The sequence below is a fragment of the Coregonus lavaretus genome (assembly GCF_964263955.1).
Source record: "Coregonus lavaretus genome assembly, chromosome: 2".
Lineage (NCBI taxonomy): Eukaryota > Metazoa > Chordata > Actinopteri > Salmoniformes > Salmonidae > Coregonus > Coregonus lavaretus.
The window spans coordinates 32,577,189-32,603,523 of NC_139989.1; the positions used below are offsets into that span (position 1 = coordinate 32,577,189).

The following is a 26,335-nucleotide window of genomic DNA, read 5'->3' on the forward strand; positions in this document are numbered from 1 at the left end:
GCGTCAGAGCCAGTGTAGTACGATTCAATCTTAGTCCTGTATTGACTCTTTGCCTGTTTGATGGTTCGTCGGAGGGCATAGCGGGATTTCTTATAAGCGTCCGGGTTAGAGTCCCGTTCCTTGAAAGCGGCAGCTCTACCCTTTAGCTCAGTGCGGATGTATCCTTTAATCCATGGCTTCTGGTTGGGGTATGTACGTACGGTCACTGTGGGGACGACATCATCGATGCACTTATTGATGAAGCCAGTGACTGATGTGGTGTACTCCTCAATGCTGTCTGAAGAATCCCGGAACATGTTCCAGTCTGTGCTAGCAAAACAGTCCTGTAGCTTAGCATCTGCGTCATCTGACCTATATACGGGCTGCATGATGCGACTACAGGCTATTGATGATTTGAGAAAGTCACAAAAAAAGTTTGAGCTCTGTTCCTTGCCTCAGGCTGTACAGCGTTTCTCTCATAAAGTGATCATATTTTCACCCATCAGACTATTCTCAATTTAATCTTGTCTTTACTAATATGTAAAATTTGTTTAGATTTAGAATGGCCTATTATCAAAATGGGCAGGAACAGGGGCAGGGGGGAAAATACATGTCATCTGGCCGCATGCTTCCCGCTGGTCCGTTTTTGAATGATGCCTGGTAGGCTACTTCGGTTTTATAGCGGAGCTGTGTTTAATATGAGCAGCTGAGAATTAAATATAAGAACACTTATTTCACTCCATGTATCAACACTGTTTGAGGAGCATGCTCTCGCTGCGCGACAAGTGATATTCCGTCCAAACTCTGTATGCCATGGGCTCTCCAACCCTGTTCCTGCAGCTACCCAGTGCTTCATTTGGGAAACCAAGTGAAATCTGTTCGGGAACATCGATAGTAACATGTTTTCTCAAACAATACATATTTCACTAAACTGTTGACAGCCACTCAGCACGCTCAAGAAAATAATAAAGGATAGAGAGAAGGAGATAGAAATGCATGGTGGTGAGATATTCTGTATAGCTAAAGGTAATGTGTCACCCAATTAATTATGAAAATACAATAAATTCACTATTACTAGGCTATTCAAAATCAAATACAAATGTATTATAATTGTAGGCTACCTGTAAGCCACCCTGAACAATTAATGAAAAAACAGCATCACCTGGGGCTATACACTCTCTCACAGACTCGTGGATATACATTTTTGAGCGTAGCATAAGGTAACCAGTTTATCCAGTATGCATAATAATACAGTCCACACTCAAAGGTGATAACTCAAATGTGTTTAATTTTGGAGTATAGGCTAGACCAATTATGTACCAAAGACATCTTAAATCAGTTTGAAAAAAACTAAAACGTCTGCCATTTGTAATTTGCTGTGTACCACACAATACACTGCTAGTTCACTCATACGCCCTTATATTCTCCTACTCTCTGCTCATTGTTAAAATCACAGAAAATAATGGCAAATATATCAGTATATGTGAAATGATTAAGGGAATGTCAAATACATGCACAAATATTCCCATATACTGTAGGTACAGTTTAAAACATTCTCACACATGTCTTATCTTTTTTAATTTAGCAGATTACTCAAACTCCTGATGTTAAAGTTTAAACACGGAGGTAAACACTAATGTTCAGGCACTATTTCAAAGAAAAGGGAAAAAAATCTATACAAAAGCATATTCAGATTAAGAAGGGTTCTTTGTAGAAACCTTCTTGCCTTCCAAAGTATCCTTGCCTTCCAAACAATAATCAAAGAACCCTTTCTTCCGAAAACATTTTTTAGGATGAAAAAGGTTCTAGGTAGAACTCTTTACCTTACCAAGAACCTTTGTCTTGCAAAAAGGGTTCTTCAGATGAAAACAGTTCTTGGCAGAACCCTATCCCTCTGCAAATAACTCTTTTGTAATCCTTTTTTCAAAGAGTGTAAACTGAACTGTACTTTAGTGCTTTGTGTTGGAACAGGGCGTCTCATGCTCAGAGAGAAACAAACACACCTCTGATGTTTTTTTCAATCACTCTCACAAGCTCATTTTATCTACAAATGTAAAGTTTTTGAACAGCAACAACAACAACAATAACAACAACAACAACAACTACAACAACAATCGGCTCTGCAGCCAGTGTGACAACACTTGTTTCCCCTGACTTGATGCCATGGAAATGTCCACAACATACAGTTTCATGGTCCTGATTGAATCAGGCTATGGTAACATGTTGGCTAAGAATTTGACCTAAAGCACATGCTTACGCCACATAGAACGGACATAAGACAGGGGATCATGTGAGTTATTTTGAGTTTTTCTTCGTCTGAGGCTGAAGTCACCAAGTGAAGGCCGTCGCCCGTGGAGCCCCTGAGGTGGTGACCAGCTGACATCACAGGGGACGTCGGAGATTTGTTAAAGGTCATTTAAACTGAACTGACTTTGATTGTGCATGCCAGGGAGGCTATTTGCTAAATCTAGGACAGGGTTCATTCCATGACTGCATCCAACTTGATATTCAGTGGCTTCCTTTTCTTGTTTTCTTGTCTCCTTTCCTACACTGATGTGAAAGAACGGAGACAGTTGAAATCAGATTCAAAGTGAGGAGCGTCATTTTGTATTCACCACTTATCCTTTTTATCTTCAGGTCAGCCCATATGCAGAGGAGACAAGGTGAGGTAGCCTAGTGGTAGGGAGCGTTGGGCAAGTAACGTAAAGGTTGCTGGTTCAAATCCCAGAGCTGACTAGGTCGATGTGCCCTTGATCAAGGCACTTAACCCTAATTGCACCTGCAAGTCCTTCTGGATAAAAGTGTCTGCTAAACGACTAAAATGTAGAAAAAATTAAACCATTTCAGGCTATTGAGATACACCCCAGAGTTCATTTTTCTAGGCTAATCTTTGTGGGGGTCAAAGCTGAGTTATTTGGGTCGTGCAAGTGCTGTCCTATCTGTTTTTACAGGTGAGGAATATGTTTTGATATGAATTGGAAAATGTTTGCTAAAATGTGCATCAGATTTTTTTATTTTAATTTCACTCTGCATTATAACAACTTAATAACATAATAAATGTGGATTACCTCCGGAGGTGGTCAGGAAGATCTGATCACAATGTGTCTTTAAATCGTCTACACCTGTCCAAAAATGTGGGCACAATCAGAATGTGGACAAGATCAGGACAAAGAGTCCATGTTAGCATCAGTTATAAACAGGGCTTCTCCATTGCCCACTAGTGATTGGTAATGTTGACCAAGCAGTGCTCAGTGAACAAACTACATGCAAATGCTATTTATTTAGTCTATACGTGACAGCCAGGCTGTTATTGCGAAACAGCAAAGGCTGTAATTACGAAACAGAAATATATAATAGTCTACTACACGTGACGAATCTAGTCACAGCCTCTTTCTCAATAAGGCTATACTTGCTTTTCAAAGACGCATCAAGATCGATCATCTCACGTTATCTAACTTGGCACACACTTATTTATAATCCACCTTTTCTTCTCTTCAGCACGTGAAGTCCATTGCACATTCTGTGGTGAAGTGGGTGTGTTTTGGGGAGTGATACAAATAACCCTCAGTTGGTATAAATAGTTTCTCTGCAAGCATTTCCCTCAGGCCAGTGGATGCATCTGAACTGAGCTGATCTAAAAGACACACACTCAGCACAATGTAAGTAGAAATTATGGGTTATCATTGCATTGATTAGGTTTGTTTGATTTGTGATGGTGTTAAGTAATTAAAGGAAGAGTGATTTTATGGAAATAGAAATGTGTAATAACATAGTTTACTATCTTTTAAAGTATTACAATATTGCAATCTTAATGAGTTATGTCTGTATAATAGATTTTTCATATGATGATGACACACTGTTTTGTGTACTTTAGGTTTTCAAATCAAACGTATTTGTCGCATGCGCTGAATACAACATGTGTGGTAGACTTTACGGTGAAATGCTTACTTCCAAGCCCTTTCCCAACAATGCAGAGTTAAAAACTAAGACGAATTTGCAAAATAAAAAAGTAAATAGTAACACAACAAAATAACAATAACGAGGCTAAATACAAGGAGTACCAGTCCCGAGTCAATGTGCAGGGGTAGAATGTTGTTGAGGTAATACAGTTGAAGTCGGAAGTTTACATACACCTTAGCCAAATACATTTAAACTCAGTTTTTCACAATTCCTGGAATTTAATCCTAGTAAAAATTCCCTGTCTTAGGTCAGTTAGGATCACCACTTTATTTTAAGAATGTGAAATGTCAGAATAATAGTAGAGAGAATGATTTATTTCAGCTTTTATTTCTTTCATCACATTCCCAGTGGGTCAGAAGTTTACATACTTGGCTTTACATACTGACTGTTTGTGTGTACTTTAGGTGTTTAATGTGATGACACTGACTGTTTGTGTGTACTTTAGGTTTTTAATGTGATGACACTGACTGTTTGTGTGTACTTCAGGGTTTATTTTGCAGGGTTGCTTGGCTTGCTTCTCATCTTGACTGCTGAGGCCAGAATTGGGTAAGGAAGTCATAATACACTTCTGTTATTACTTTCCACACATCATAACCACACGTTTCATAAATCATACTATTTTTGTATATTGAATGAACGGTATCTGTGCTAAATCGTAGGCTATTGTCCTTTTATTGATTTGTTTTCCACTGATTCCTATAGGAACTCCTCTGAGTCTCGCTTCTGCACAGAGTCAAATGAATGTCTGCTCTATGATCTGGTGTGCAAGAATGACGATTATGAGGTGAGTCTATTGTAAAGCACAAATTAATGGCACATTGGGGCTACAACCTAGTCAGGAGTTTATTTCACCACCTTAATTTTTTATGTTTAGTTGTTGGTCAGGGTAGCAGATACAAAACAATAGCATTTACATTAGAATGTATCAAATCAACAACATGATGATCATCATTATCATCCCCATTTTGGTTATCGTATTGGGTATCTGTATTCGGAAACATGTTGTAGATCAGTTATGCAGGGTTGTTGCACTTTTTGCACAGTCTCATCCTAATCCCATCCCCAACATATGTAACTCAAATACACTCTACAGCAGAGGACTCTGAGTGAAAGTCTGTGTCTGTGTCTGTGCTACCGCCCCCAACATCCGTAACTCAATACACTCTCCAACACTGGACTCTGAGTGAAGGTTTGTGTCTGTGTTACAGGTGCGCCACTATGACTCGGTGAAATGGGTGTCGACAGATGAGGAATCATACTTCATGGACAAGGCCATCTCCACTGCCTTCAGGAGACTCTTCAAATATATCACCGGATCAAACAAGGCTGGTGTGTGTGTGTGTGTGTGTGTGTGTGTGTGTGTGTGTGTGTGTGTGTGTGTGTGTGTGTGTGTGTGTGTGTGTGTGTATTAATCTATTTGTGTGCGTGTGGATGCACTTGCATGAGTCTGTTTCCATGCGTGTGTGTCTACCTAGTAACAAGTGCTTACACACATTTTTCCTATAGGTGTCAACATTGACATGACAGCTCCGGTGATTGTCAAAATTGAAGAGAAGAAGAAGATGTGGGCGTCGTCTGTCTTCACCCTCAGCTTCCTCCTGCCGTCTACCCATCAGATGACTCCTCCCCAACCCACTGATGACAAGGTAAAGCCCAATCCCAAATAGACCCTACGCCCTATGCACTTGTGGAGATCTGAGAGGATTTGATTGGTATAAGCAATATGGTGAAACTTCCACTTAGCCTATTAGAGGGCAAGGTGGAGCTATCACTATATTGCTGACACCTGTCAAAAACCTGTCAACCTGACACAATGACATCCACATCGTTGCCAGGGGTATGTAGTATTTGTGTGTTATATTGTGTGTGTTTTTTCTAATACTGCCTGGCTCAATGGTACCAATGGAATAGTCCCAAAAGTGCAAACCCCACCCACCTGGCACTCTAGAAAAGCTGAATCTAAGTTGAACATAATATGATTGTCTATCAGACCTGGGATCAAGAAGTATCTTTCAAAAACGTAGATTTAGCTTTTATAGAGTGCTAGGTGGGCAGGGTTTGCACCTTTGGGACTATTCCATTGGCGCCATTGAGCCAGGCAAGCTAGGCAAGCTCATCTTAAGTATTTGAAAAAACACAAATACCATTTGAACCCATGTCAGGTATGTCGTGTTTTTTTAAAGATTGCTGGTTAACAATGTGTCATTGTGATTTCCCGGTGCAGGTGTACTTTACAGAGATGCCAGACATGAAAGTGTATGTGAGGAGCTACGGCGGATGGATGATGTCTTTGACATCCAGTGTAAACTCCATGCTGCTGAAAAGGCAGCTAGACAAAGTCCAGGCCACCTACAACAAAGACTACCACTACGCTGTGGGATATGACAGGTGAGAGCACGGATACAAATCCTTCAATATACTCATATCCAACATCCAACCCAATTCCACCAAAATACCTTTTTCAAACATATTTTAATATTTTGTGTGTGTGTTTGTATGTGTGTGTTTGTGTCCTACAGCCCAAAGAAGATTCTGAACAGGCACAATGAGGTGTGGTACATGGTTGAGGGAGAGCCTGTCTGCCCTACCTCCTCCTAAACATCCTGCTCCACTACTGCTGAGTCTGGTATTACCGCTTTGAGGAGGACCAATGGGAGGTGCATGGTAGACTGAGAACATCTGAGAAAATGTGGTTTGGGGACAACAAGGATATTAACTAAAAGATGTGTCCCTGATCTGGTGGCACTATAATCCAAAATCAATATGCCACATATTATGTGTATACATACTGTATGTCTTACAAGTTTTTCATACTTATTCAGGGTTCAATTTGTTAGGGAGGTGCCTAGTCCCCCTAGTCCCGTAATATGAACTCTGTACATGTTCTAACGACGTGGGGTGAATGTAGACAGGGATATTTTTGTACTAAATAACTGGGTCCGCTTGTCAAAAGGGAAGATACTTTTCATTTCTTTTCTTAATAAAATATGAATTGTTTCTGTGTTGAGTTTGTTGCCTCAAACATATGCCGAACAAATCCTCTCCAGCTCTTTGGTCATACTCGAGTGGTGGTGAATACAGTATGATTATAATGAACATAAAATCTTGGGTAATTGCATCAGATTCCAGATGTGTTACATAGTCTGTCCATGAGAGATTATAATGAACATTACAAATGAAATGTTACATTTTAATAATTTAGCAGACCCTCTTATCCAGAGCGTACATTAACCTCTAGGTACAACAACCACATATCACAGTTATAGTAAGTCAAACTTTCCTCAAAAAAGCAGCTATCAGCAAAATCAGTGCTTGGAAGAAAAGTGTTAATGCAAGGAAGCCAAGTACAATGGTAAGGTGTTAGGCTTTCATGTGTGTTTTGTTTCAGTTACTCCTTTCACAAATACAGTGAAGTCGTATTTGAAAGTCATAAAAATGTGTTTGTTATTATTCAGTGGTGCCCAACACAAGAACACTATACACCGTTCACCATTCAGTGCCGCCGTTAACAACAAGGACATGTTCTAAGAAGAAAACATCTCAAATAGTTCAGATAAGTAAGAAAACAGATCACAAGTAAGTACACTCTTAGAAAAAAAGGGTTCCAAAATGATTCTTTTTGGAGGGATAAGGTTCTACCAAGAACCGTTTTGATCAGAAGAACCCTTTTTGGAAGACAACGGTTCTTGTCTTAAAGATCAGCTTTAATATTGCAGATAGATTATAACTTCCATCAATGTAATTGTCTGCATCACTTCCAATCCCCCATATATATATTTTTACAAATATATATATACATACATAACTCCACCTGTCTTACCTATGATATCAATTACGAAGATTATGCCTTTTTAAACGTAAAAAAAAAAAAAAAAGGTTATTTATCAATTAGTATATTTGAGTATTTGAGTTTAACCACAATATTTATTGCATTATTTGTTCTGTCGTTTCTGGAGGATTAAATTGAAATTGCAACCAACTTTCTATGGCTTGTTTTAGAAATAGTGATATTTGGGAGATGATTTCCTTTTCAAATAACTGAAAGTTAGAGGTTATAATCTGAATAAACAAGGGTTCTTTGTAAGTAAAAGGTTTTTACCTAGAACCTTTAACATCCTAAGAACCGTTTTTGGAAGAATGGGTTCTTTGATGATTCTTTGGGAGGCAAGAAGGATTCTTTGGATGGCAATAAGGGTTCTACATAGAACCATATATAATATTTCCCAGCCTGAGCTATTGGAGATTTTCAGAAATGTTTGTTTACTGTAATATCTGTGTTTTTGCATTGATTGGTTGATTAATTTTATGTTACACAAAGATAAAGAACATAGTTTTCTAAACTAATCCAATCTGTTCGTTATTTGATTTATTGCACCCATTGCAGTGATGGTTGTTCCACTTTAGATGATTGAGGTAGTCTCAGTATCCAATCTACCCTACCCTGGCAGTCATTCAGAATGCAGGTTGTGGGTGATTAAGATTACCCTCAGAAAAGCCTCAATTCGTCGGGCATGGACTCTACAAGTGTAAAGCTAATACAATCATCAAGGCAGGATCCACTAATTTCATTCATACTGACAAATAAGAAATGCCACATTATCCCTGTCAATAGTTGGAGCAGGATGATTACAGCACCCTGCCTCAGACTGTCAGGATGTTCATTTTCTAGCTCACAAACTACATTCCTTTGCTGTGATGATTTATTTTATTCCTTCTTGTCTCACTTGTGTCTCACATTTTTATTTGGCTCTCCTGTGTCCTGCTCCCAGAGATCAACCAAATGCTATTCATCAAGTATAGGCTGATTCACTTACCTATGAGGAGAACCATCCTACCGCAGTTTGAACTAGCCCTGCTGTCACTATTTAGACATTGAGACCACATATGCATTTGCCTGTTATCTTTTCTTTGTGGGTTTTGTCTTACATAGTCTAGTGCATTTTAGAGTTGAAGAACACCAACTACAGATAGATACACTGTTTGAGATTTGCGAATACTAAATTCAAAGTAGAATCAGTTTGAAAGGTGACAAAGAGATTATTTCATTATTGGTAACATGCAGTGGTGAGAATTATATTGTCCTTGTCAAGAGCCCAGACTTTTGCAATAGATGGTAGAGTTCTCGTCTCTTGACAACACAAGCTTTAGATTGCATTCTGCTTAGTCACTTTGCAAGTGTTAAAATCTGAGTGTTAAGGTAAAAAGTGTTGTGAGTGTTAAATCTGAGTGTTGATTCTATTGGGATTAACATCAGTGGGAATGAAATTGACCCCACATGCGGTGAATAAATTAAATGTTATTTGAATCACAATGGAATCGACACTGTGTGGTGTTACTCGACTGTGTTGAGTTCATTTCCGTTAACTCTTTCAGAGTGAAAAAGACGTGGGAGGGGCCTAATTATCACCAAAGCAGTTATTCTGAATGCAGGTTGTGGGTGATAAAATATTCCAATTGTTGGACATACAACCTCTGGCTGGATTCCAGTAGGAATTACTAAACATGTCACAAACCAGTTTATTGTGACTTGCAGGTCTGATGTTGCTCATGGGCCAAGATTTTCAGATGACAATGTACGGTCATACAGGTTTTACGTTTAATCCAAACACATTTATTTAGGCAGTCACTTGATGAAGGCGTTTGGACTAGAGGTTCTTGAATGCAACCACCATGTGTATGTGACTAACAAACACAGTCATGGGTGGGTATCGCTCACATTCATGTTTACCAATACTAATACCTGTTATGTTTGGATCCTATCTAATTCTTTCTGCAAGTGGTTCAATTGCCAGTGCAAACAGGAGGGGGGAGAGAGGGCATCCCTGTCTTTTGCCCCTAAAGCAAATTCATGAGGTAATGTATTATTTGTGTATATTTTTGCTTTAGGATATTTATATAATATTTTTATTAAATGTACTATTTCAGCTGGAAATGTGGGAAAAAAAGGTCATTCAAGAAAGTTTTTTTTTTATATACTTTGTTTATTGAATTTTCAGTACCAGCATTTAGTAAATAATTGCACTTGAAAGTTATTTGGTATGAATATGGAACAACAATTTGAAGACAACGATACAGCAAAACATGGAGAGACAGACATGAAAGAAAAAATAGACATTAAGTACATAAATAAGATAAAACACAAAAAAAAAAAAAAAAAGGAAGAATATCTGTTTTGATCCAGTTGTTATAGGTCAGCTAGCACAGTTATTACCGTCCTTAACATCCGAGATGTCGTATATGCACATACCAGGCTTCTTACATCACCAATATATAAATATACATCACTCTGGAACTGCAAGGAAATGTATTCTTTTGACATAAGAAAAGAAGGGAGCCCACTTTGCATAAAATTTGTCTACAGACCCATTGAGTGTCTGTTTTATTTTCTCCAACTTTATGCAATTCAAAATAGATTTAATCCAAAGAGCATGAGAAGGGGCTGCAGAGGATTTCCATCTAAGTAAAATTAATCGTCTCGCTAACAACGTGACAAAGGCAATTACATCCTTATTCATTTTGGTCAATTGTATTGTGGGTAAGGAAACTCCAAATAATGCAATGAGAGGGTCTGGCTCGATCTGTGTGCCGCTTAATTCTGAGAGTGTGTTAAAGATGTCTTTCCAGAAACCAACAAGAGATGGGCAGCACCAAAACATGTGCACATGATTAGCAGGGGACTGGTTACATCGAACACAATTAGGGTTCACATCCTTGTAAATTTTTGATAGTCTTGCGTTGGTCCAGTGGGCCCTATGAATGAGTTTGCATTGGATGAGGCCGTGTCGAGCGCAAATAGAAGAGCTATGTACCCTTTTGAGTGCCCCTTCACATAGTTCATCAGATATTTCCTCACCCAGTTCCTCCTCCCAAGAGGATTTGATATTGTTTAATGAGATGGCTTGTAGTGAGCAAATTTGACTATAGATTATTGACAATGTGCCTTTCTGATTAGGAAGTGGGGTGAGAAATGTGTCGAACTGTGTTCCACTAGAAAGGTTGGGGAATCCTGGATCTATGTTGCGGATGTAACTCCGGACTTGTAAGAACCTAAAAAAATGATGTCTGGGGAGACCAAATTTAGCTGATAGTTGTTGAAACGTACTAAATGTATTGTTAGTATACAGATCTCTGAATCTTTTAATACCGAGATTAGACCATGTTGAGAAAGCACCATCAATCATAGATGGGGGAAAAGCTGGGTTTGAGGCTACCGGAGCCAAGGAAGAGGTTGTTTGAAACCCAAAGTGGCGCCTAAATTGATTCCAGATCTTCAATGTTGTTTTGACACATGTATTATTGGTGAAGGAGGAGTAAGGGCCTGTAATAGAGGAGTGAGCGAGGGAAGACAGTGATGCCGGTGTAGACGAGGCAGCCTCCATCTCCAGCCAAGTTGGGGGTGGGAATATTACTCTGCTCTGCAACCAGTACTGAATGATCCTAAGGTTAGCGGCCCAATAATAGAATCTGAAATCTGGTAGAGCTAGACCGCCGTCTGGTTTGGGCCTCTGCAAGAGCTGTTTTCGCATCCTAGGAGGCTTTTTGTCCCATATAAAGGGTAGAATTAGGCCGTCGATCTTTTTGAAAAATGTATTGGGTAGAAATATTGGAAGGCACTGATAGAGGTATAAGAATTTAGGGAGAGTATTCATTTTAATAGAGTTAATTCTAGCAACTAAGGAGAGGTGTAGCAAAGACCACCGTTCCAAATCGTCCTTAGTACGGGTTAAGAGAGGAGCAAAGTTGGCTTGAAAAAGGTTTTCAAACCTAATTGTGACATGTACCCCGAGATAAATAAAACTACTGTGTGCTATTTTAAATGGCAAGTTATGTAAAGGGGATTTTTTTGCAGCCATGTTAAGTGGCATCAATTCACTTTTACTGAGATTTAGTTTATACCCTGATATGTGACCGAAGAATGCGAAAGTGGCAAGGGCAGCAGGGACAGAGACAGAAAGATTGGATGTGTATATTAATAAATCATCTGCATATAAAGACAGTTTGTGTTCGTGCCCGTATCTGACTATGCCTTTGATGAGGGGGTTGGAGCGAAGTGCTATTGCAAGTGGCTCTATGGCGAGGGCAAACAGTAAGGGACTTAAAGGGCAACCCTGACGTGTCGATCTTTGCAAAGGGAAGCGATCTGATTGAGTGTTATTAGTCCTGACAGAGGCTTGGGGGGATGAGTACAGAAGTTTTATCCAGGTCATGAATTTGGAGCCAAAGCCAAATTTATTTAGAGTGTAAAAAAGGTATTTCCATTCCACCCGATCAAACGCTTTCTCCGCGTCCAGGGATATAATGGCTTCAGAGGTATTGTCGACAGAAGGATTGTATATAATATTAAATAATCTTCGGAGATTGAAGAATGAGTGTCTATTTTTTATAAATCCTGTTTGATCCGGAGAGATAATTGATGGGAGGACTGTTTCTAGCCGCGTTGCCAGAATTTTGGCTAGAATTTTATAGTCCACATTTAGCAGGCTAATTGGACGGTATGATGCACAGTCAAGAGGGTCTTTGTTTTTTTTAAGAATAACACAAATGGTTGCTTGAGTGAGAGTATGTGGGAGAGCACCATTTACAAATGCATCATTGTACATTTCAATTAGAATAGGGGCTATTTTGGTGATAAACTTTTTATAAAACTCTGTCGGGTAGCCATCAGGCCCTGGGCTTCTCCCAGATTGAAGGGATTTGACAGCGTTAGACAGTTCTTCAACAGTGATCGGCTGCTCTAATTTTTTTACCAAATCCCGGCCGACCGAAGGCACAGATAGTGAGTGGAAGAAATTATCCAATTCCAGTGTATCCGCTTTACTTTCAGAGGTATATAGAGACTGGTAAAATCTCTTGAACTCCTCATTGATCCCCCCAGGATCTAATGATATCCCAGATGATGTACGAATTTTTGTAATCTGAGATGATGATGATTGTTGACGTAACTTGTGAGCTAATAATTTACTGGCTTTCTCTCCTTGTTCATAGTAAGTGCTCCTAGACTTGACAAGCATTTCAGTAACCTGGTCTGTTAATAGTGTGTCAAATTCTGCTTGCAGAGTTAAACGTTCCTTATAAATATCTGGGGATGGTGAAACGGCATAAATGTCATCTAATTGGGCAATACAGCGTGTTAGCATAGATAACCTATTCCTTTTCAATTTGTTCTCATGTGCGGTGTAGGAGATAATTTCACCTCTGATATAAGCTTTCAAAGTTTCCCAGAGAGTAGACGCAGAGATGTTTGGGGTTCTATTTGTAATCATGAAAAAGTCGATTTGACTCAAAACAAAATTGACAAAGTGTTCATTACTGAGCAGTTGAGTTTTTAGTCGCCAAGGCGGTCGCTGATTGTCAACATTTTGAAAAGCTACTTCCATAGTAACAGGGGCGTGGTCAGATACAACAATTGGGTTATATGAACATGAAGTTATGGAGTGGAGGAGCCGGTCATCAACAAGGAAGTAGTCTATGCGCGTAAAAGTGTGGTGAACCGATGAGAAAAAAGAGTATGCTTTCCCAGCTGGATTAACCATTCTCCAAGGATCTGAGACTGCGAATTCAGACATAAAGGTTCGAACAACTCTAGCTGAGGTTGATAGGGTGGTAGGTTTAGTGGAGGATCGATCCAATTGTGGGTCTAACCAACAGTTAAAGTCACCTCCTAAAATCAACATATGGGTGGACATATCTGGGAGTGTAGAGAAAACCGATTTGAAAAAATCACCATTGTCCCAATTAGGAGCATAGATATTAACAAGAAGAACCTTTGTATTGAGCAGCCTACCACTGACAATTATATATCTACCATGGGGATCTGCGATCACCTTAGAACATGTAAAAGGTACCGATCTGTGAAGTAAAATAGCCACCCCTCTCGCCTTACTCTGAAATGAGGAATGGAACACCTGACCCACCCATCTGCACCTAAGACTTGAGTGTTGTGATACCTTCAGATGAGTTTCTTGGAGAAAGATGATGTGAGCTTTCAAATGATGAAGATGGTGTAGCACCTTACTACGTTTAACTGGGTTATTTATGCCCCTGCAGTTCCAAGTAAGAAAATTAAAGCCATTCCCTCCAGCAGTATGGGCTACACTAGGCTGAGTCATATCTTAAGAGAGAGAGAGGATGTGTAAAGGACAAGGTACAATGTAAACTGAAGATCTTAGTTGAACCTAAAAGCGCAAATGTAAAAAACAAAGACAAACGAAGAGGCACAAAAAACATATACAAACTATATACAAATAGAGAGTGAACAAACCCTTCCCTCACACCCGCCCTTGCCGAAGCATCTCCCCAAATGAGATGCAAGCAAAACCCTAAATACGAAGAAAGTTTAGAGCTAAGCATGATAACTCTTACTCTGTGCTACCTAAGATTAGTGACCATTTAACTAGAGTAAGCCAAACATGAATAGAATGGTCCCCAATAGAGTCTAAGGAAAACTATCCTCGATTAAGAGAGGTTTAACCTCGACGCAGATGGTAAATGATCAGACTGAAACAGCCATGCAGACCCCCAGATATTGGCATTAGAGGCGGCAAACCTGGGCTGGAAATAAAGAGATAAAGAAGAGAATGACATTCATATGTCGATGAACCCAGCAGAGATGGCTTCGTTAGTCACCCATTCGGCCTGCTAACTAGCCTGCTAGGAAGACCAGCTAGCCAACCATTTGTTACAAACCATGCGGTACAACAGCCGCTTTCACGTTCTTGTTGATGAAATCTGCCGCTATAGCCGGGTCCTCGAATCTGTGCATGGAGCCGTCCGGTAAAGTCAGTCTCAAAACCGCAGGGTAGATGAGGCCGAACTTCACGCCCGGGCAGGTGTGTAGTTGGCGTTTCACAGCTCCAAAGCTAGCCCGCCTCTTAGCCACAGCTGTTGTGTAGTCCGCAAATATCGAGACTCTTTTACCCTTATGTAGAAGAGGGGATGCTTCTCCCGATCTTCTCAGTATGTCGTTGCGGACGTGAAAGAAATGCACCCTGATGACAAATGGTCGTGGGGGTTCTCCATCCCTGGGTCGGCTACGCAGAGTGCGGTGAGCCCGGTCTAGCAATGGCTTCTCCTCTAGCCCGAGCAGCTCCTGAAGTAGCTGGGCCATGTACTCCGTGGGTCTTGGGCCCTCCACTCCCTCCGGTATTCCCAGTAGACGAATGTTGTTCCTCCGCATTCTACTTTCCATATCTTCGCATCTATTATCGAGGAATGCCACCCTAGTTGTCAATGAGCCGACGTTAGCCTCTAGCTCGCTAATGCGAGTGCTGTGGTCTGTAGCCCCTCGCTCCAAATCCGATAAAGTCACCCCATGTGCGTCGAGCTTATTCTGTATACTCTCGATAGATTTTTTAAGCTCGTCTTTGATCGTTGATATCTCTGACCTGAGGTTGGTAGAGAGACAGTCAATTTTTCCGAAAATGTCGGCTTTGAGGGTGCCTATCACGGATTGTAGCATCTCCACAGTCAGTGTTTCCGTGGGGCCGGCATTGGTAGCGTTCGGTGGCGGGGGTGAGTCGGGAGAAGTTGCAGGCTTGTTGCGGCCTGCTCTTGCAGACTCTGTTTTTGGTCGGGTTGATGTCATTACGAATTTAAATTTATTAAACTTGAACTGAGTTGTTTATGGGTCTCTTCAGACGCCTGGGCAAACAGAAATGTATGCAGTTTTGCAAAGTTAAATATATAAATTTGGTCACTAACTCAGGAGCGATAGGGAGACGCGTGCTACATCCTTGGCTTCCAACAGCGCCCCCACCGTCATTCAAGAAAGTTGAAAGCCTTTTCGGCATCAACCGTCGTTATTGCTAAATATACACTACCAGTCAAAAGTTTGGACAAACCTACTCATTCAAGGGTTTTTCTTTATTTTTACTATTTTCTACATTGCAGAATAATAGTGAAGACATCAAAACTATTAAATAACACATATGGAATCATGTAGTAACCAAAAAAGTGTTAAACGAATCAAAATTATATTTTTTATTTGAGATTCTTCAAATAGCCACCCTTTGCCTTGATGACAGCTTTGCACACTCTTGGCATTCTCTCAACCAGCTTCACCTTGAATACTTTTCCAACAGTCTTGAAGGAGTTCCCACACATTCTGAGCACTTGTTGGCTGCTTTTCCTTCACTCTGCCGTCCAACTCATCCCAAACCATCTCAATTGGGTTGAGGTCGGGGGATTGTGGAGGCCAGGTCATCTGATGCAGCATTCCATCACTCTCCTTCTTGGTAAAATAACCCTTACACAGCCTGGAGGTGTGTTGGGTCATTGTCCTGTTGAAAAACAAATGATAGTCCCACTAAGCCCAAACCAGATGGGATGGCGTATCGCTGCAGAATGCTGTCGTAGCCTTGCTGGTTAAGTGTGCCTTGAATTCTAAATAAATCACAGACAGTGTCACCAGCAAAGCACCCCCACACCATAACACCTCCTCCTCCATGCTTTATGGTGGGAACCGTAAATGGAACCAAAAATCTCCAATTTGGATTCCAGACCAAAGGACACATTTCCAATGGTCTAATGTCAATTGCTTGTGTTTCGTTGGCCCAAGCAGGTCTCTTTTATTATTGGTGTCCTTTAGTAGTGGTTTCTTTGCAGCAATTCAACCACGAAAGCCTGATTCACATAGTCCCCTCTGAACAGTTGATGTTGAGATGTGTCTGTTACTTGAACTCTGTGAAGCATTTATTTGGGCTGCAATTTCTGAGGCTGGTAACTTTAATGAACTTATCCTTTGCAGCAGAGGTAACTCTGGGTCTTCCATTCCTGTGGCGGTCCTCATGAGAGCCAGTTTCATTATAGAGCTTGATGGTTTTCGTGACTGCACTTGAAGAAACTTTCAAAGTTCTTGAAATGTTCCATAATGACTGACCTTCATGTCTTAAAGTAATGATGGACTTTAGTTTCTCTTTGCTTATTTGAGCTGTTCTTGCCATAATATGGACTTGGTCTATTACCAAATAGGTCTATCTTCTACCTTGTCACAACACAACTGATTAGCTCAAAAGCATTAAGAAGGAAAGAAATTCCACAAATGAACTTTTAAGAAGGCACACCTGTTAATTGAAATGCATTCCAGGTGACTACCTCATGAAGCTGGTTGAGAGAATGCCAAGAGTGTGCAAAGCTGTCATCAAGGCAAAGGGTGGCTATTTGAAGAATCTCAAATATAAAATATATTTTGATTTGTTTAACACTTTTTTGGTTACTACATGATTCCATATGTGTTATTTCATAGTTTTGATGTCTCCAACACCATCATTAAGTTTGCCGAGGACACAACAGTGGTAGGCCTGATCACCGACAACGATGAGACAGCCTATAGGGAGGAGGTCAGAGATCTGGCCGTGTGGTGCCAGGACAACAACCTCTCCCTCAACGTGACCAAGACAAAGGAGATGATTGTGGACTACAGGAAAAAAAAGAGGACTGAGCACGCCCCCATTCTCATCGACGGGGCTGTAGTGGAACAGGTTGAGAGCTTCAAGTTCCTTGGTGTCCACATCACCAACGAACTATCATGGTCCAAACACACCAAGACAGTCGTGAAGAGGGCATGACAAAGCCTATTCCCCCTCAGGAGACTAAAAAGATTTGGCATGGGTCCTCAGATCCTCAAAAAATTCTACAGCTGCACCATCGAGAGCATCCTGACTGGTTGCATCACCGCCTGGTATGGCAACTGCTTGGCCTCTGACCGCAAGGCACTACAGAGGGTAGTGCGTACGGCCCAGTACATCACTGGGGCAAAGCTCCCTGCCATCCAGGACCTCTATACCAGGCGGTGTCAGAGGAAGGCCCTCAAAATTGTCAAAGACTCCAGCCACCCTAGTCATAGACTGTTCTCTCTGCTACCGCACGGCAAGCGGTACCGGAGTGCCAAGTCTAGGTCCAAAAGACTTCTCAACAGCTTCTACCCCCAAGCCATAAGACTCCTGAACAGCTAATCATGGCTACCCGGACTATTTGCACTGCCCCCCCACCCCATCCTTTTTACGCTGCTGCTACTCTGTTAAGTATTTATGCATAGTCACTTTAACTCTACCCACATGTACATATTACCTCAACTACCTCAACTAGCCGGTGCCCCCGCACATTGACTCTGCAACGGTACCCCCCTGTATATATAGCCTCCCTACTGTCACTTTATTTTACTGTATATATAGCCTCCCTACTGTCACTTTATTTTACTTCTGCTCTTTTTTTCTCAACACTTTTTTTGTTGTTGTTTTATTCTTACTTTTTTTGTTTAAAATAAATGCACTGTTGGTTAAGGGCTGTAAGTAAGCATTTCACTGTAATGTCTGCACCTGTTGTATTCGGCGCATGTGACCAATAAAATTTGATTTGATTTGATTTGATTCACTATTATTCTACAATGTACAAAAATGTAAAAATAAAGAAAAACCCTTGAATGCGTAGGTGTGTCCAAACTTTTGACTGGTAGTGTACTTCAAATATTGCCTGACACACCGTTACTATTTGTCTCTGTACTCAATAAATTGTGAAACACACATTATGGAAAACATCTCACACTCAGTCATAGTAGAATAAGGAATGGATAGGGAAGATTTTGGCACCATCAAAGTTTATCATTTAAACCCCCTAAATATATTCACATTCATTGAACATTTAGTATTTGAAACTCAAACATTTATTTCCCAACTGCTTTTTCTATCATCCTAAAGGCTCTTTATCATTCTCCATACCTCATATTGTAATGCATCCAACATTATTCATGCCCACCATGGTTTTGGCCAGCTGCTATTTGAGAACTCATCTGGTTTAGAAATCAAACTCTGGTTATCTTATTTCAGAGCATATTGTACAACTGTTTTTGGCTATGCCATATGTATTGGCTAATATATTAGCTAATATGTTTATGCAGCTAGCATACATGACACACACACCTTTATATCTACATGCTTTTATTTGGGTTTCTATGCAAAGCATATATTTGAATGTTTATTTAAGCCTGCAGCTAGTTACTTGAAATGAGACAATCTTGCCAAAACATGATTCAAAATTTAATTCACTGACAGAAAGATAGCTAATGAAAGACTAGCTTCTTGAGCAGGCACATTTACATTTACAGTGTTAGCTGGCTCGACTAGTCAACTGTAACATTTGCTAGTTTTCAATAAATTGGCTAAATGGTCAACAGAGTTACCTCTTCATATGATCAAGACCATTCGTATTGCATGCTGCATATTTCAAGTGCACTCAAAAACATATATTTATTTTATTTCAGTCTTTGGGAGCTAACATTAGTTCATCTTAACACTGACAGCAGATCACGATTTCATGGTATGCTGTGTTTACATCTTAGATAGAAGCAGACCATTGGCTGCCTTCAACACAAGGGGTATATATGGGAGTTCTGATTGGTTCCAAGTTTAGCAGTTCGCAAATTTGCCAAAGCAGACAGATTGTTGAAAGATACCATTTCTGAGAAAATGTGCAAGAATTGAAGGTGCCAACAGATGCTACAGTAAATATAAGAATATTTAATTGTCATATATATTTAAAAAATCAGCTCCTCCCTAGATGTAGATCGATCAACTTCACTGTTTTCGTCGTCGGCCCACCACCTAACAGGGCACTGACAGCTGTCATTGTAGCTAGCTAGCATACTACATTTAGCTAGCTAGTGTTATCTGTTGTTGCTGTTTTCTTTTTTAACTACCCCGTATTCAAAAGATTAGCCAGCTGGCCCTGGAGCTGGATTTGTCATAAGCATTGATTTAGGGAAAACTATGCCACAGATGGAAACCACTGGTCTGTCTTTGACTTCATGTACAAAAGCTGAAGATCATATGCACATCCAGGTACTTTTCGCAGTTGCTGGAGTTGTAGGCAAACTCATGGAAAAGCCAAGTACCAGTCCTTCCTAATGATGTCCTTATTTTTCTTTAACTTTTGGTTGAAGGCTTTCCGACTGTTTTAGCCCTTCAAAATGATAATTGGCGTGTTTTACCCAATTGTCTTTGTACCCCCTTTCCTTAAACCTTTGTGTGAGGTCCGTGGTCTGTTTCTGGTAAGAAGCATCAGAGTTGCATGTTCTTCTGATGTGGCTGAATTGACTTACAGGGAAACTTTTAATAAGTGGACGTGGATGAAAGCTGTCACCTCTAAGGAGGGTGGTTGGGTAAAACATGCCAATGATCGTTTTGAAGGGCTAACACGGTTGGAAAGCCTTCAACCAAAAGTTACAGAAAAAGCAGAACATGTCCGCTCATGCTTCATCCAATACTCACCATTGGGGAAGGTATTTAAATACATTATTAGGACGCACTGGTACATTATTGATACTGACCCACAATTGAAACCCATCTTTAAATATCCCCACATATGGTGTTTAAAAGACCCTCAAACGTGAGCGACATTGTGGTCAAATCTGATTATCCACCAGAGAAAAGGGAAACTTTCTTGGACAAGGTTCCGGAGGTTAATTACAAATGTGGCCAATAAAACATTGGAATAGAAATGGTCAAGATGTCACGCAGGGGAGGGGACATTGAGAGGAAACTTCTTCAAAGGGAATCTTTCTGGATCCACAGGCTCAACACACTATCTCCTCTTGGCCTTAACGAGGAGTTTGACTTGAAAACGTTTTTATAGTTTCAATATGTCCAAATTATTGTTTTTTTTTATCCTAATTGAATATTGTATGTATATATATATATGACTGTAAATATTGATCACATTCCTTGTGTATGATCATATATTTTGATACATTGAATGTTAATATTGTGGACCTATGTTATATATTTTTACCTCCTGTTTCAGGAAGTGAGGTCACACCTGGGATATGGATGCCTGATGAAGACCTAAGGGTCGAATCGTTGTTACAATAAAATCACCTGGGAGCATGAGCAGCAGTGTGCAGCGTATTCCTTTCTGTTTTCTATCTTTGACTTCCCCATCTATTGTTATCTCCAAAGTTTTGGCATCATCCATAAATTGCAGCTGCGAATCCGCCATAGAAATAGTTACAAAGAATAAGATGAAGCTCGGGGAAATAGTTACAAAGAATAAGATGAAGCTCGGGTAAAATCGATAACTATTGAAAGATTGCTGACATGCGTTTCTCTACATTATAAAGGACACGGTGCAACCTTTGGTAGGCTGATGGCAGGCTTCAGCTGCAGTACAGCAAAGCCAAGTCAGCCCGTGCTAATGCTTCTCACAGGGGAAGTGAAATGATAGGCTACAATGACTTTGCTCATGATCATGTATGCCACAAATGACATGTACTGTAACTATAAGTTACTTGAATTTTCATTATCTGGATAGACACTTGTTGTTTCTAGCGAACGTTACGCAAGTATGTAGTGAATCATAACTTTAGTGGTCAAAACCATTCATCTTGGGGCGACAAGGGGAGCGGGTTTGCGAAATGTTATCACATCACACAATTATACCATTAATAAAATGTTCATATATAAAAAAATATATAAAGACTAGTTAAAAAAGAAGATGACATTTATAAATTATCCAATGGTTTATGATAATTTTCTGGAGAAAAAAACAAGTGGAGACGCAAAAACTTAAGTTTGCACCCCCTATTTTTATTTGCTCCATGGTTCAGGCGGCCAAATGGACTCAAGGATGTTTGGCTCATCTCAGTCACGAAGATGAATAACTATGCAGCTGTTTCTGATTAATAAACAATGCCATGCAGGTGGGTGGTAACATTAAAATTAAAGCCAGCCCTGAAACGAAATGTAGGCTGAAAATAATTTGTCATATCATAGGAAAAGACAGTATTCACACGGATTTCCACGAAATGGGCAGTTTGTTTTTTTGTCACTTCAAGCCCAAATATATAATACTTTGACTAAAACGATTACTTATTGACTTAAATCGTTGTGCAACATCATGGGTAAGCTCTGGTCACCATCTTTCAGCTCGAAAAAGTGGATTTTTACTGGTGTGGGCTTTTAAAATAAGGTTGATAAGAAAGAACATTTCACAGTCATAGGAAGTAAAACGTTTTTGGAACCTTTACTGAGAATGTTGTTGTAGTTAAGGATACATTGGGGTCTTCAAGGTATTTTGTATATTTAACAAGATACCTTTTGATGTATCTTTGCCCATCTCTGGCTAGTCCCAAGTATGTTACTGTAATATTCACAGTAACTTGCCATCAGCTTCCTGTAAGTTACTGTAATTTCAGAGCAACTATACAGTACAATAATGTAAAATTAGCCTACTATACTGTAAGAAAGTAAATGCTATTGTAATCATAATATTGGTATTTTACTGTAATTACATGGGATTGGCCATGTAAGTGGGTTGGCTGCTAAGTAGGGCGGCAGGTAGCTTAGTGGTTAAGAGCGTTGTGCCAGTAACCGAAAGGTCGCTGGTTCTAATCCCCGAGCCGACTAGGTGAAAAATCTGTCGTTGTGCCCTTGAGCAAGGCACTTAACCCTAATTGCTCCTGTAAGTCGCTCTGGATAAGAGCGTCTGCTAAATGACTAAAATGTAAATGTAAGTATTTGTATATTACAGCATATTTATGAATATTCCACTTCTAGAGGACTAAACAAAGGCTTCCAAACTGGCCGTGATTACAGGGCAAAACAGACCAAAAGGACTTGGCAAAACACTCAACCAGTAAAGGTTTAAGAGTTGTTACCACTCTAAACTGTTCCCTATACACAATTAAATTGGTAGGGCACTACTACCACATATCAGTTCAATTGGTACAGCATTCTTACTAACGGGTGCAAAAAATATAGCCACTTACAAGGCACGCATTGAAATATGTTAATGAACCAGCGATTATTTCCCGTCCCACAACATTTTCCACAGAATGCTGCAGTAAATATATAGCAAAACACTACAGTACTTTATTGTTAAATTGTATTGTAATAAAATTACCACAATTGCTGTTGAATAAGTAATTATATACAGTGGGGAAAAAAAGTATTTAGTCAGCCACCAATTGTGCAAGTTCTCCCACTTAAAAAGATGAGAGAGGCCTGTAATTTTCATCATAGGTACACGTCAAGTATGACAGACAAAATGAGAAAATAAAATCCAGAAAATCACATTGTAGGATTTTTAATGAATTTATTTGCAAATTATGGTGGAAAATATGTATTTGGTCAATAACAAAAGTTTCCCAATACTTTGTTATATACCCTTTGTTGGCAATGACACAGGTCAAACGTTTTCTGTAAGTCTTCACAAGGTTTTCACACACTGTTGCTGGTATTTTGGCCCATTCCTCCATGCAGATCTCCTCTAGAGCAGTGATGTTTTGGGGCTGTCGCTGGGCAACACAGACTTTCAACTCCCTCCAAAGATTTTCTATGGGGTTGAGATCTGGAGACTGGCTAGGCCACTCCAGGACCTTGAAATGCTTCTTACGAAGCCACTCCTTCGTTGCCCGGGTGGTGTGTTTGGGATCATTGTCATGCTGAAAGACCCAGCCACGTTTCATCTTCAATGCCCTTACTGATGGAAGGAGGTTTTCACTCAAAATCTCACGATACATGGCCCCATTCATTCTTTCCTTTAGACGGATCAGTCGTCCTGGTCCCTTTACAGAAAAACAGCCCCAAAGCATGATGTTTCCACCCCCATGCTTCACAGTAGGTATGGTGTTCTTTGTCCTCCAAACACGACGAGTTGAGTTTTTACCAAAAAGTTATATTTTGGTTTCATCTGACCATATGACATTCTCCCAATCCTCTTCTGGATCATCCAAATGCACTCTAGCAAACTTCAGACGGGCCTGGACATGTACTGGCTTAAGCAGGGGGACACGTCTGGCACTGCAGGATTTGAGTCCCTGGCGGCGTAGTGTGTTACTGATGGTAGGCTTTGTTACTTTGGTCCCAGCTCTCTGCAGGTCATTCACTAGGTCCCCCCGTGTGGTTCTGGGATTTTTGCTCACCGTTCTTGTGATCATTTTGACCCAACGGGGTGAGATCTTGCGTGGAGCCCCAGATCGAGGGAGATTATCAGTGGTCTTGTATGTCTTCCATTTCCTAATAATTGCTCCCACAGTTGATTTCTTCAAACCAAACTGCTTACCTATTGCAGATTCAGTCTTCCTAGCCTGGTGCAGGTCTACAATTTTGTTTCTGGTGTCCTTTGACAGCTCTTTGGTCTTGGCCATAGTGGAGTTTGGAGTGTGACTGTTTGAGGTTGTGGACAGGTGTCTTTTATACTGATAACAAGTTCAAACAGGTGCCATTAATACAGGTAACGAGTGGAGGACAGATGAGCCTCTTAAAGAAGAAGTTACAGGTCTGTGATAGCCAGAAATCTTGCTTGTTTGTAGGTGACCAAATACTTATTTTCCACCATAATTTGCAAATAAATTCATTAAAAATCCTACAATGTGGTTTTCTGGATTTTCTTTCTCAATTTGTCTGTCATAGTTGACGTGTACCTATGATGGAAATTACAGGCCTCTCTCATCTTTTTAAGTGGGAGAACTTGCACAATTGGTGGCTGACTAAATACTTTTTTACCCCACTGTATTACAGCATACCAATTAAAATTTTGTGTTTTATATCACTTGCACTTGTAGAGGCCGTAACAAAGGATTCTAAACTGGAAGTGACTACAGGGCAAAACCGATCAAAAGGACATGGCTACACACTCAACCATTAAAGACTGGAGACTTGCTGATAACCTGATCTGTCCCCTACACACATTAAATTGTTAAGGAACTACTACCACATTTCAGTTAAATTGGTTCAGCACTCTCACTAATGGGTGCAAAAAATATTGCCTCTTACAAGGCACGCCTCAACATATGTTAATGAGCCAGAAACAACAATACCATGCACCCACTAGTGTTCAAAATAATTTTGGCGCTCCAAAAATACGGTATGGTACTGTATTCTGTAGGGTGGTACTTAATTACACAAAATTACTGGCAGCGCCAGTAAATTACTATCAATTTACAGGAAAAGGTTTTTAGATTAAAGAGCGTTGGGCCAGTAACCGAAAGGTCGCTGGTTCTAATCCCCGAGCCGACCAGGGGCAAAATATGTTTATGTGCCCTTGAGCAAGGCACTTAACCCTAATTGCTCATGTACATCACTCTGGATAAGAGCGTCTGCTAAACGTTTTTACTCAGGCCCCCCTTTCAGCATTGGGGAACATCTTGCGCGCGCCACGTCTATTTCTATGGGCACAAGCACTGTTCAGGACACAAACTGTTCGCACCCCTCTTGTTGGCGGAGAGAACATTTTGCAGGTTTAAAGCTTATTTCCTGCAATTCTACCCATTTTGTCATGTGGGGCAGAGAACATTTTTCAGTTTTAAAGCTCATTTTGTTGCAATTCTATACATTTTGCCATGTCTAACATGTATTAATGTGATATTTAAGTGATTCAAACATTACAACAAAATCTATGGGCTAAAACACCTAGCTAAAAAATGTTAGCTGGCATGGGCTAGTTGATCTAGACATTTCTGACAAGTTATAAATAGCTGTCTAAGGTATGCAATGACTGACATGATGAGGAAAACTGATTATGCACTACACAATTTCGAAATTGTACCTTGTACATTCTACTATTACAACTTTCAAGAGTAAGTTGAAAGCCGGACCGAGTTCCTTACATTTTTTAAATAATAATAATACTGTTTGTTTGGGGGGAGCCCTGTGCTAAATGACTAAATAAAATGTTTGCTGAATTACAGTAAATTACTGGTAGCACAGTAGCCAGTAAATTACTGTAGATTTACAGGACAAGGTTTTTAGATTTCCACAATACGGTATGGTACTGTATTCTGTTAGTACAACATTCTCACTAATGGGTGCAACAAAAATAGCCTCTTACAAGGCACGGCTTAAAATATGTTAAATAGCCAGAGATTATTTCCCCACCCACAACATTTTCCCACAACGCACCATAATTCACAGTATGCTGCTGTAAATATACAGCAAAACAGGTAATACTTTACTGTAAAATGTATTATTAATTATATTGTAATAATTGCAATTGCTGTAATTTTACAGCAGGGTAGCGGAATGCCATTGAGTCCCCATAATGCATTGTTCTTTACAGTACTGTACTGTAATATAGAATTATATAGCTAACTGTGTATTTTTTGCAGTACATTTACAGCAATTTGTTACAGTGTACCTTTCTACCTTCCAACCTACCTGCTTACCTACCTACTTACCTGCCTACCTATCTGTCTACCTACTTGGCTGCCTACCTATCTGTCTACCTACCTGTCTACCTACCTACCTACATGCCTGCCTACCTTCAGCACCTACTTACTGCACAGGAATTCTTCCAAGAAGGTCTTCACTCTACTGGCTGTGGTAGGAGTGCCAGTACGTCAGGACAGGGTTTTATTGCACCGCCACTATGGAGCAAAGTCCAAAGTCCACTATGGAGCACAGTCCAA

The 26,335-nt window shown here is 40.1% G+C and overlaps 1 protein-coding gene across 2 annotated transcripts; it reads left to right on the forward strand.

Annotated features, from left to right (window-relative positions):
- Positions 1 to 3,550: 3,550 nt before the first annotated feature.
- Positions 3,551 to 6,936, forward strand: LOC311146711 (heme-binding protein 2-like). Of its 2 annotated transcripts, XM_084183264.1 has the most exons (7): positions 3,551 to 3,638; positions 4,426 to 4,485; positions 4,642 to 4,723; positions 5,148 to 5,268; positions 5,446 to 5,585; positions 6,164 to 6,327; positions 6,459 to 6,936. In XM_084183264.1, coding segments are annotated over exons 1-7 (648 nt in total). In that variant the 5' UTR covers positions 3,551 to 3,636; the 3' UTR covers positions 6,538 to 6,936. The 2 variants fall into 2 exon arrangements, with proteins under 2 accessions (XP_084039390.1, XP_084039389.1); XM_084183263.1 differs by lacking the exon at positions 3,551 to 3,638 and having other exon boundaries at positions 4,385 to 4,485; positions 6,459 to 6,621.
- The last annotated feature ends 19,399 nt before the right edge of the window (positions 6,937 to 26,335 follow it).

Coding starts and splice junctions, on each gene's coding strand:
- LOC311146711 (XM_084183263.1), top strand. CDS start 4,397: ATGACACTGACTGTTTGTGTGTACTTCAGGGTTTATTTTGCAGGGTTG. Junction 4,724..5,147: donor GCAAGAATGACGATTATGAG/GTGAGTCTATTG, acceptor TCTGTGTTACAG/GTGCGCCACTATGACTCGGT. Junction 5,586..6,163: donor CCCAACCCACTGATGACAAG/GTAAAGCCCAAT, acceptor TTCCCGGTGCAG/GTGTACTTTACAGAGATGCC.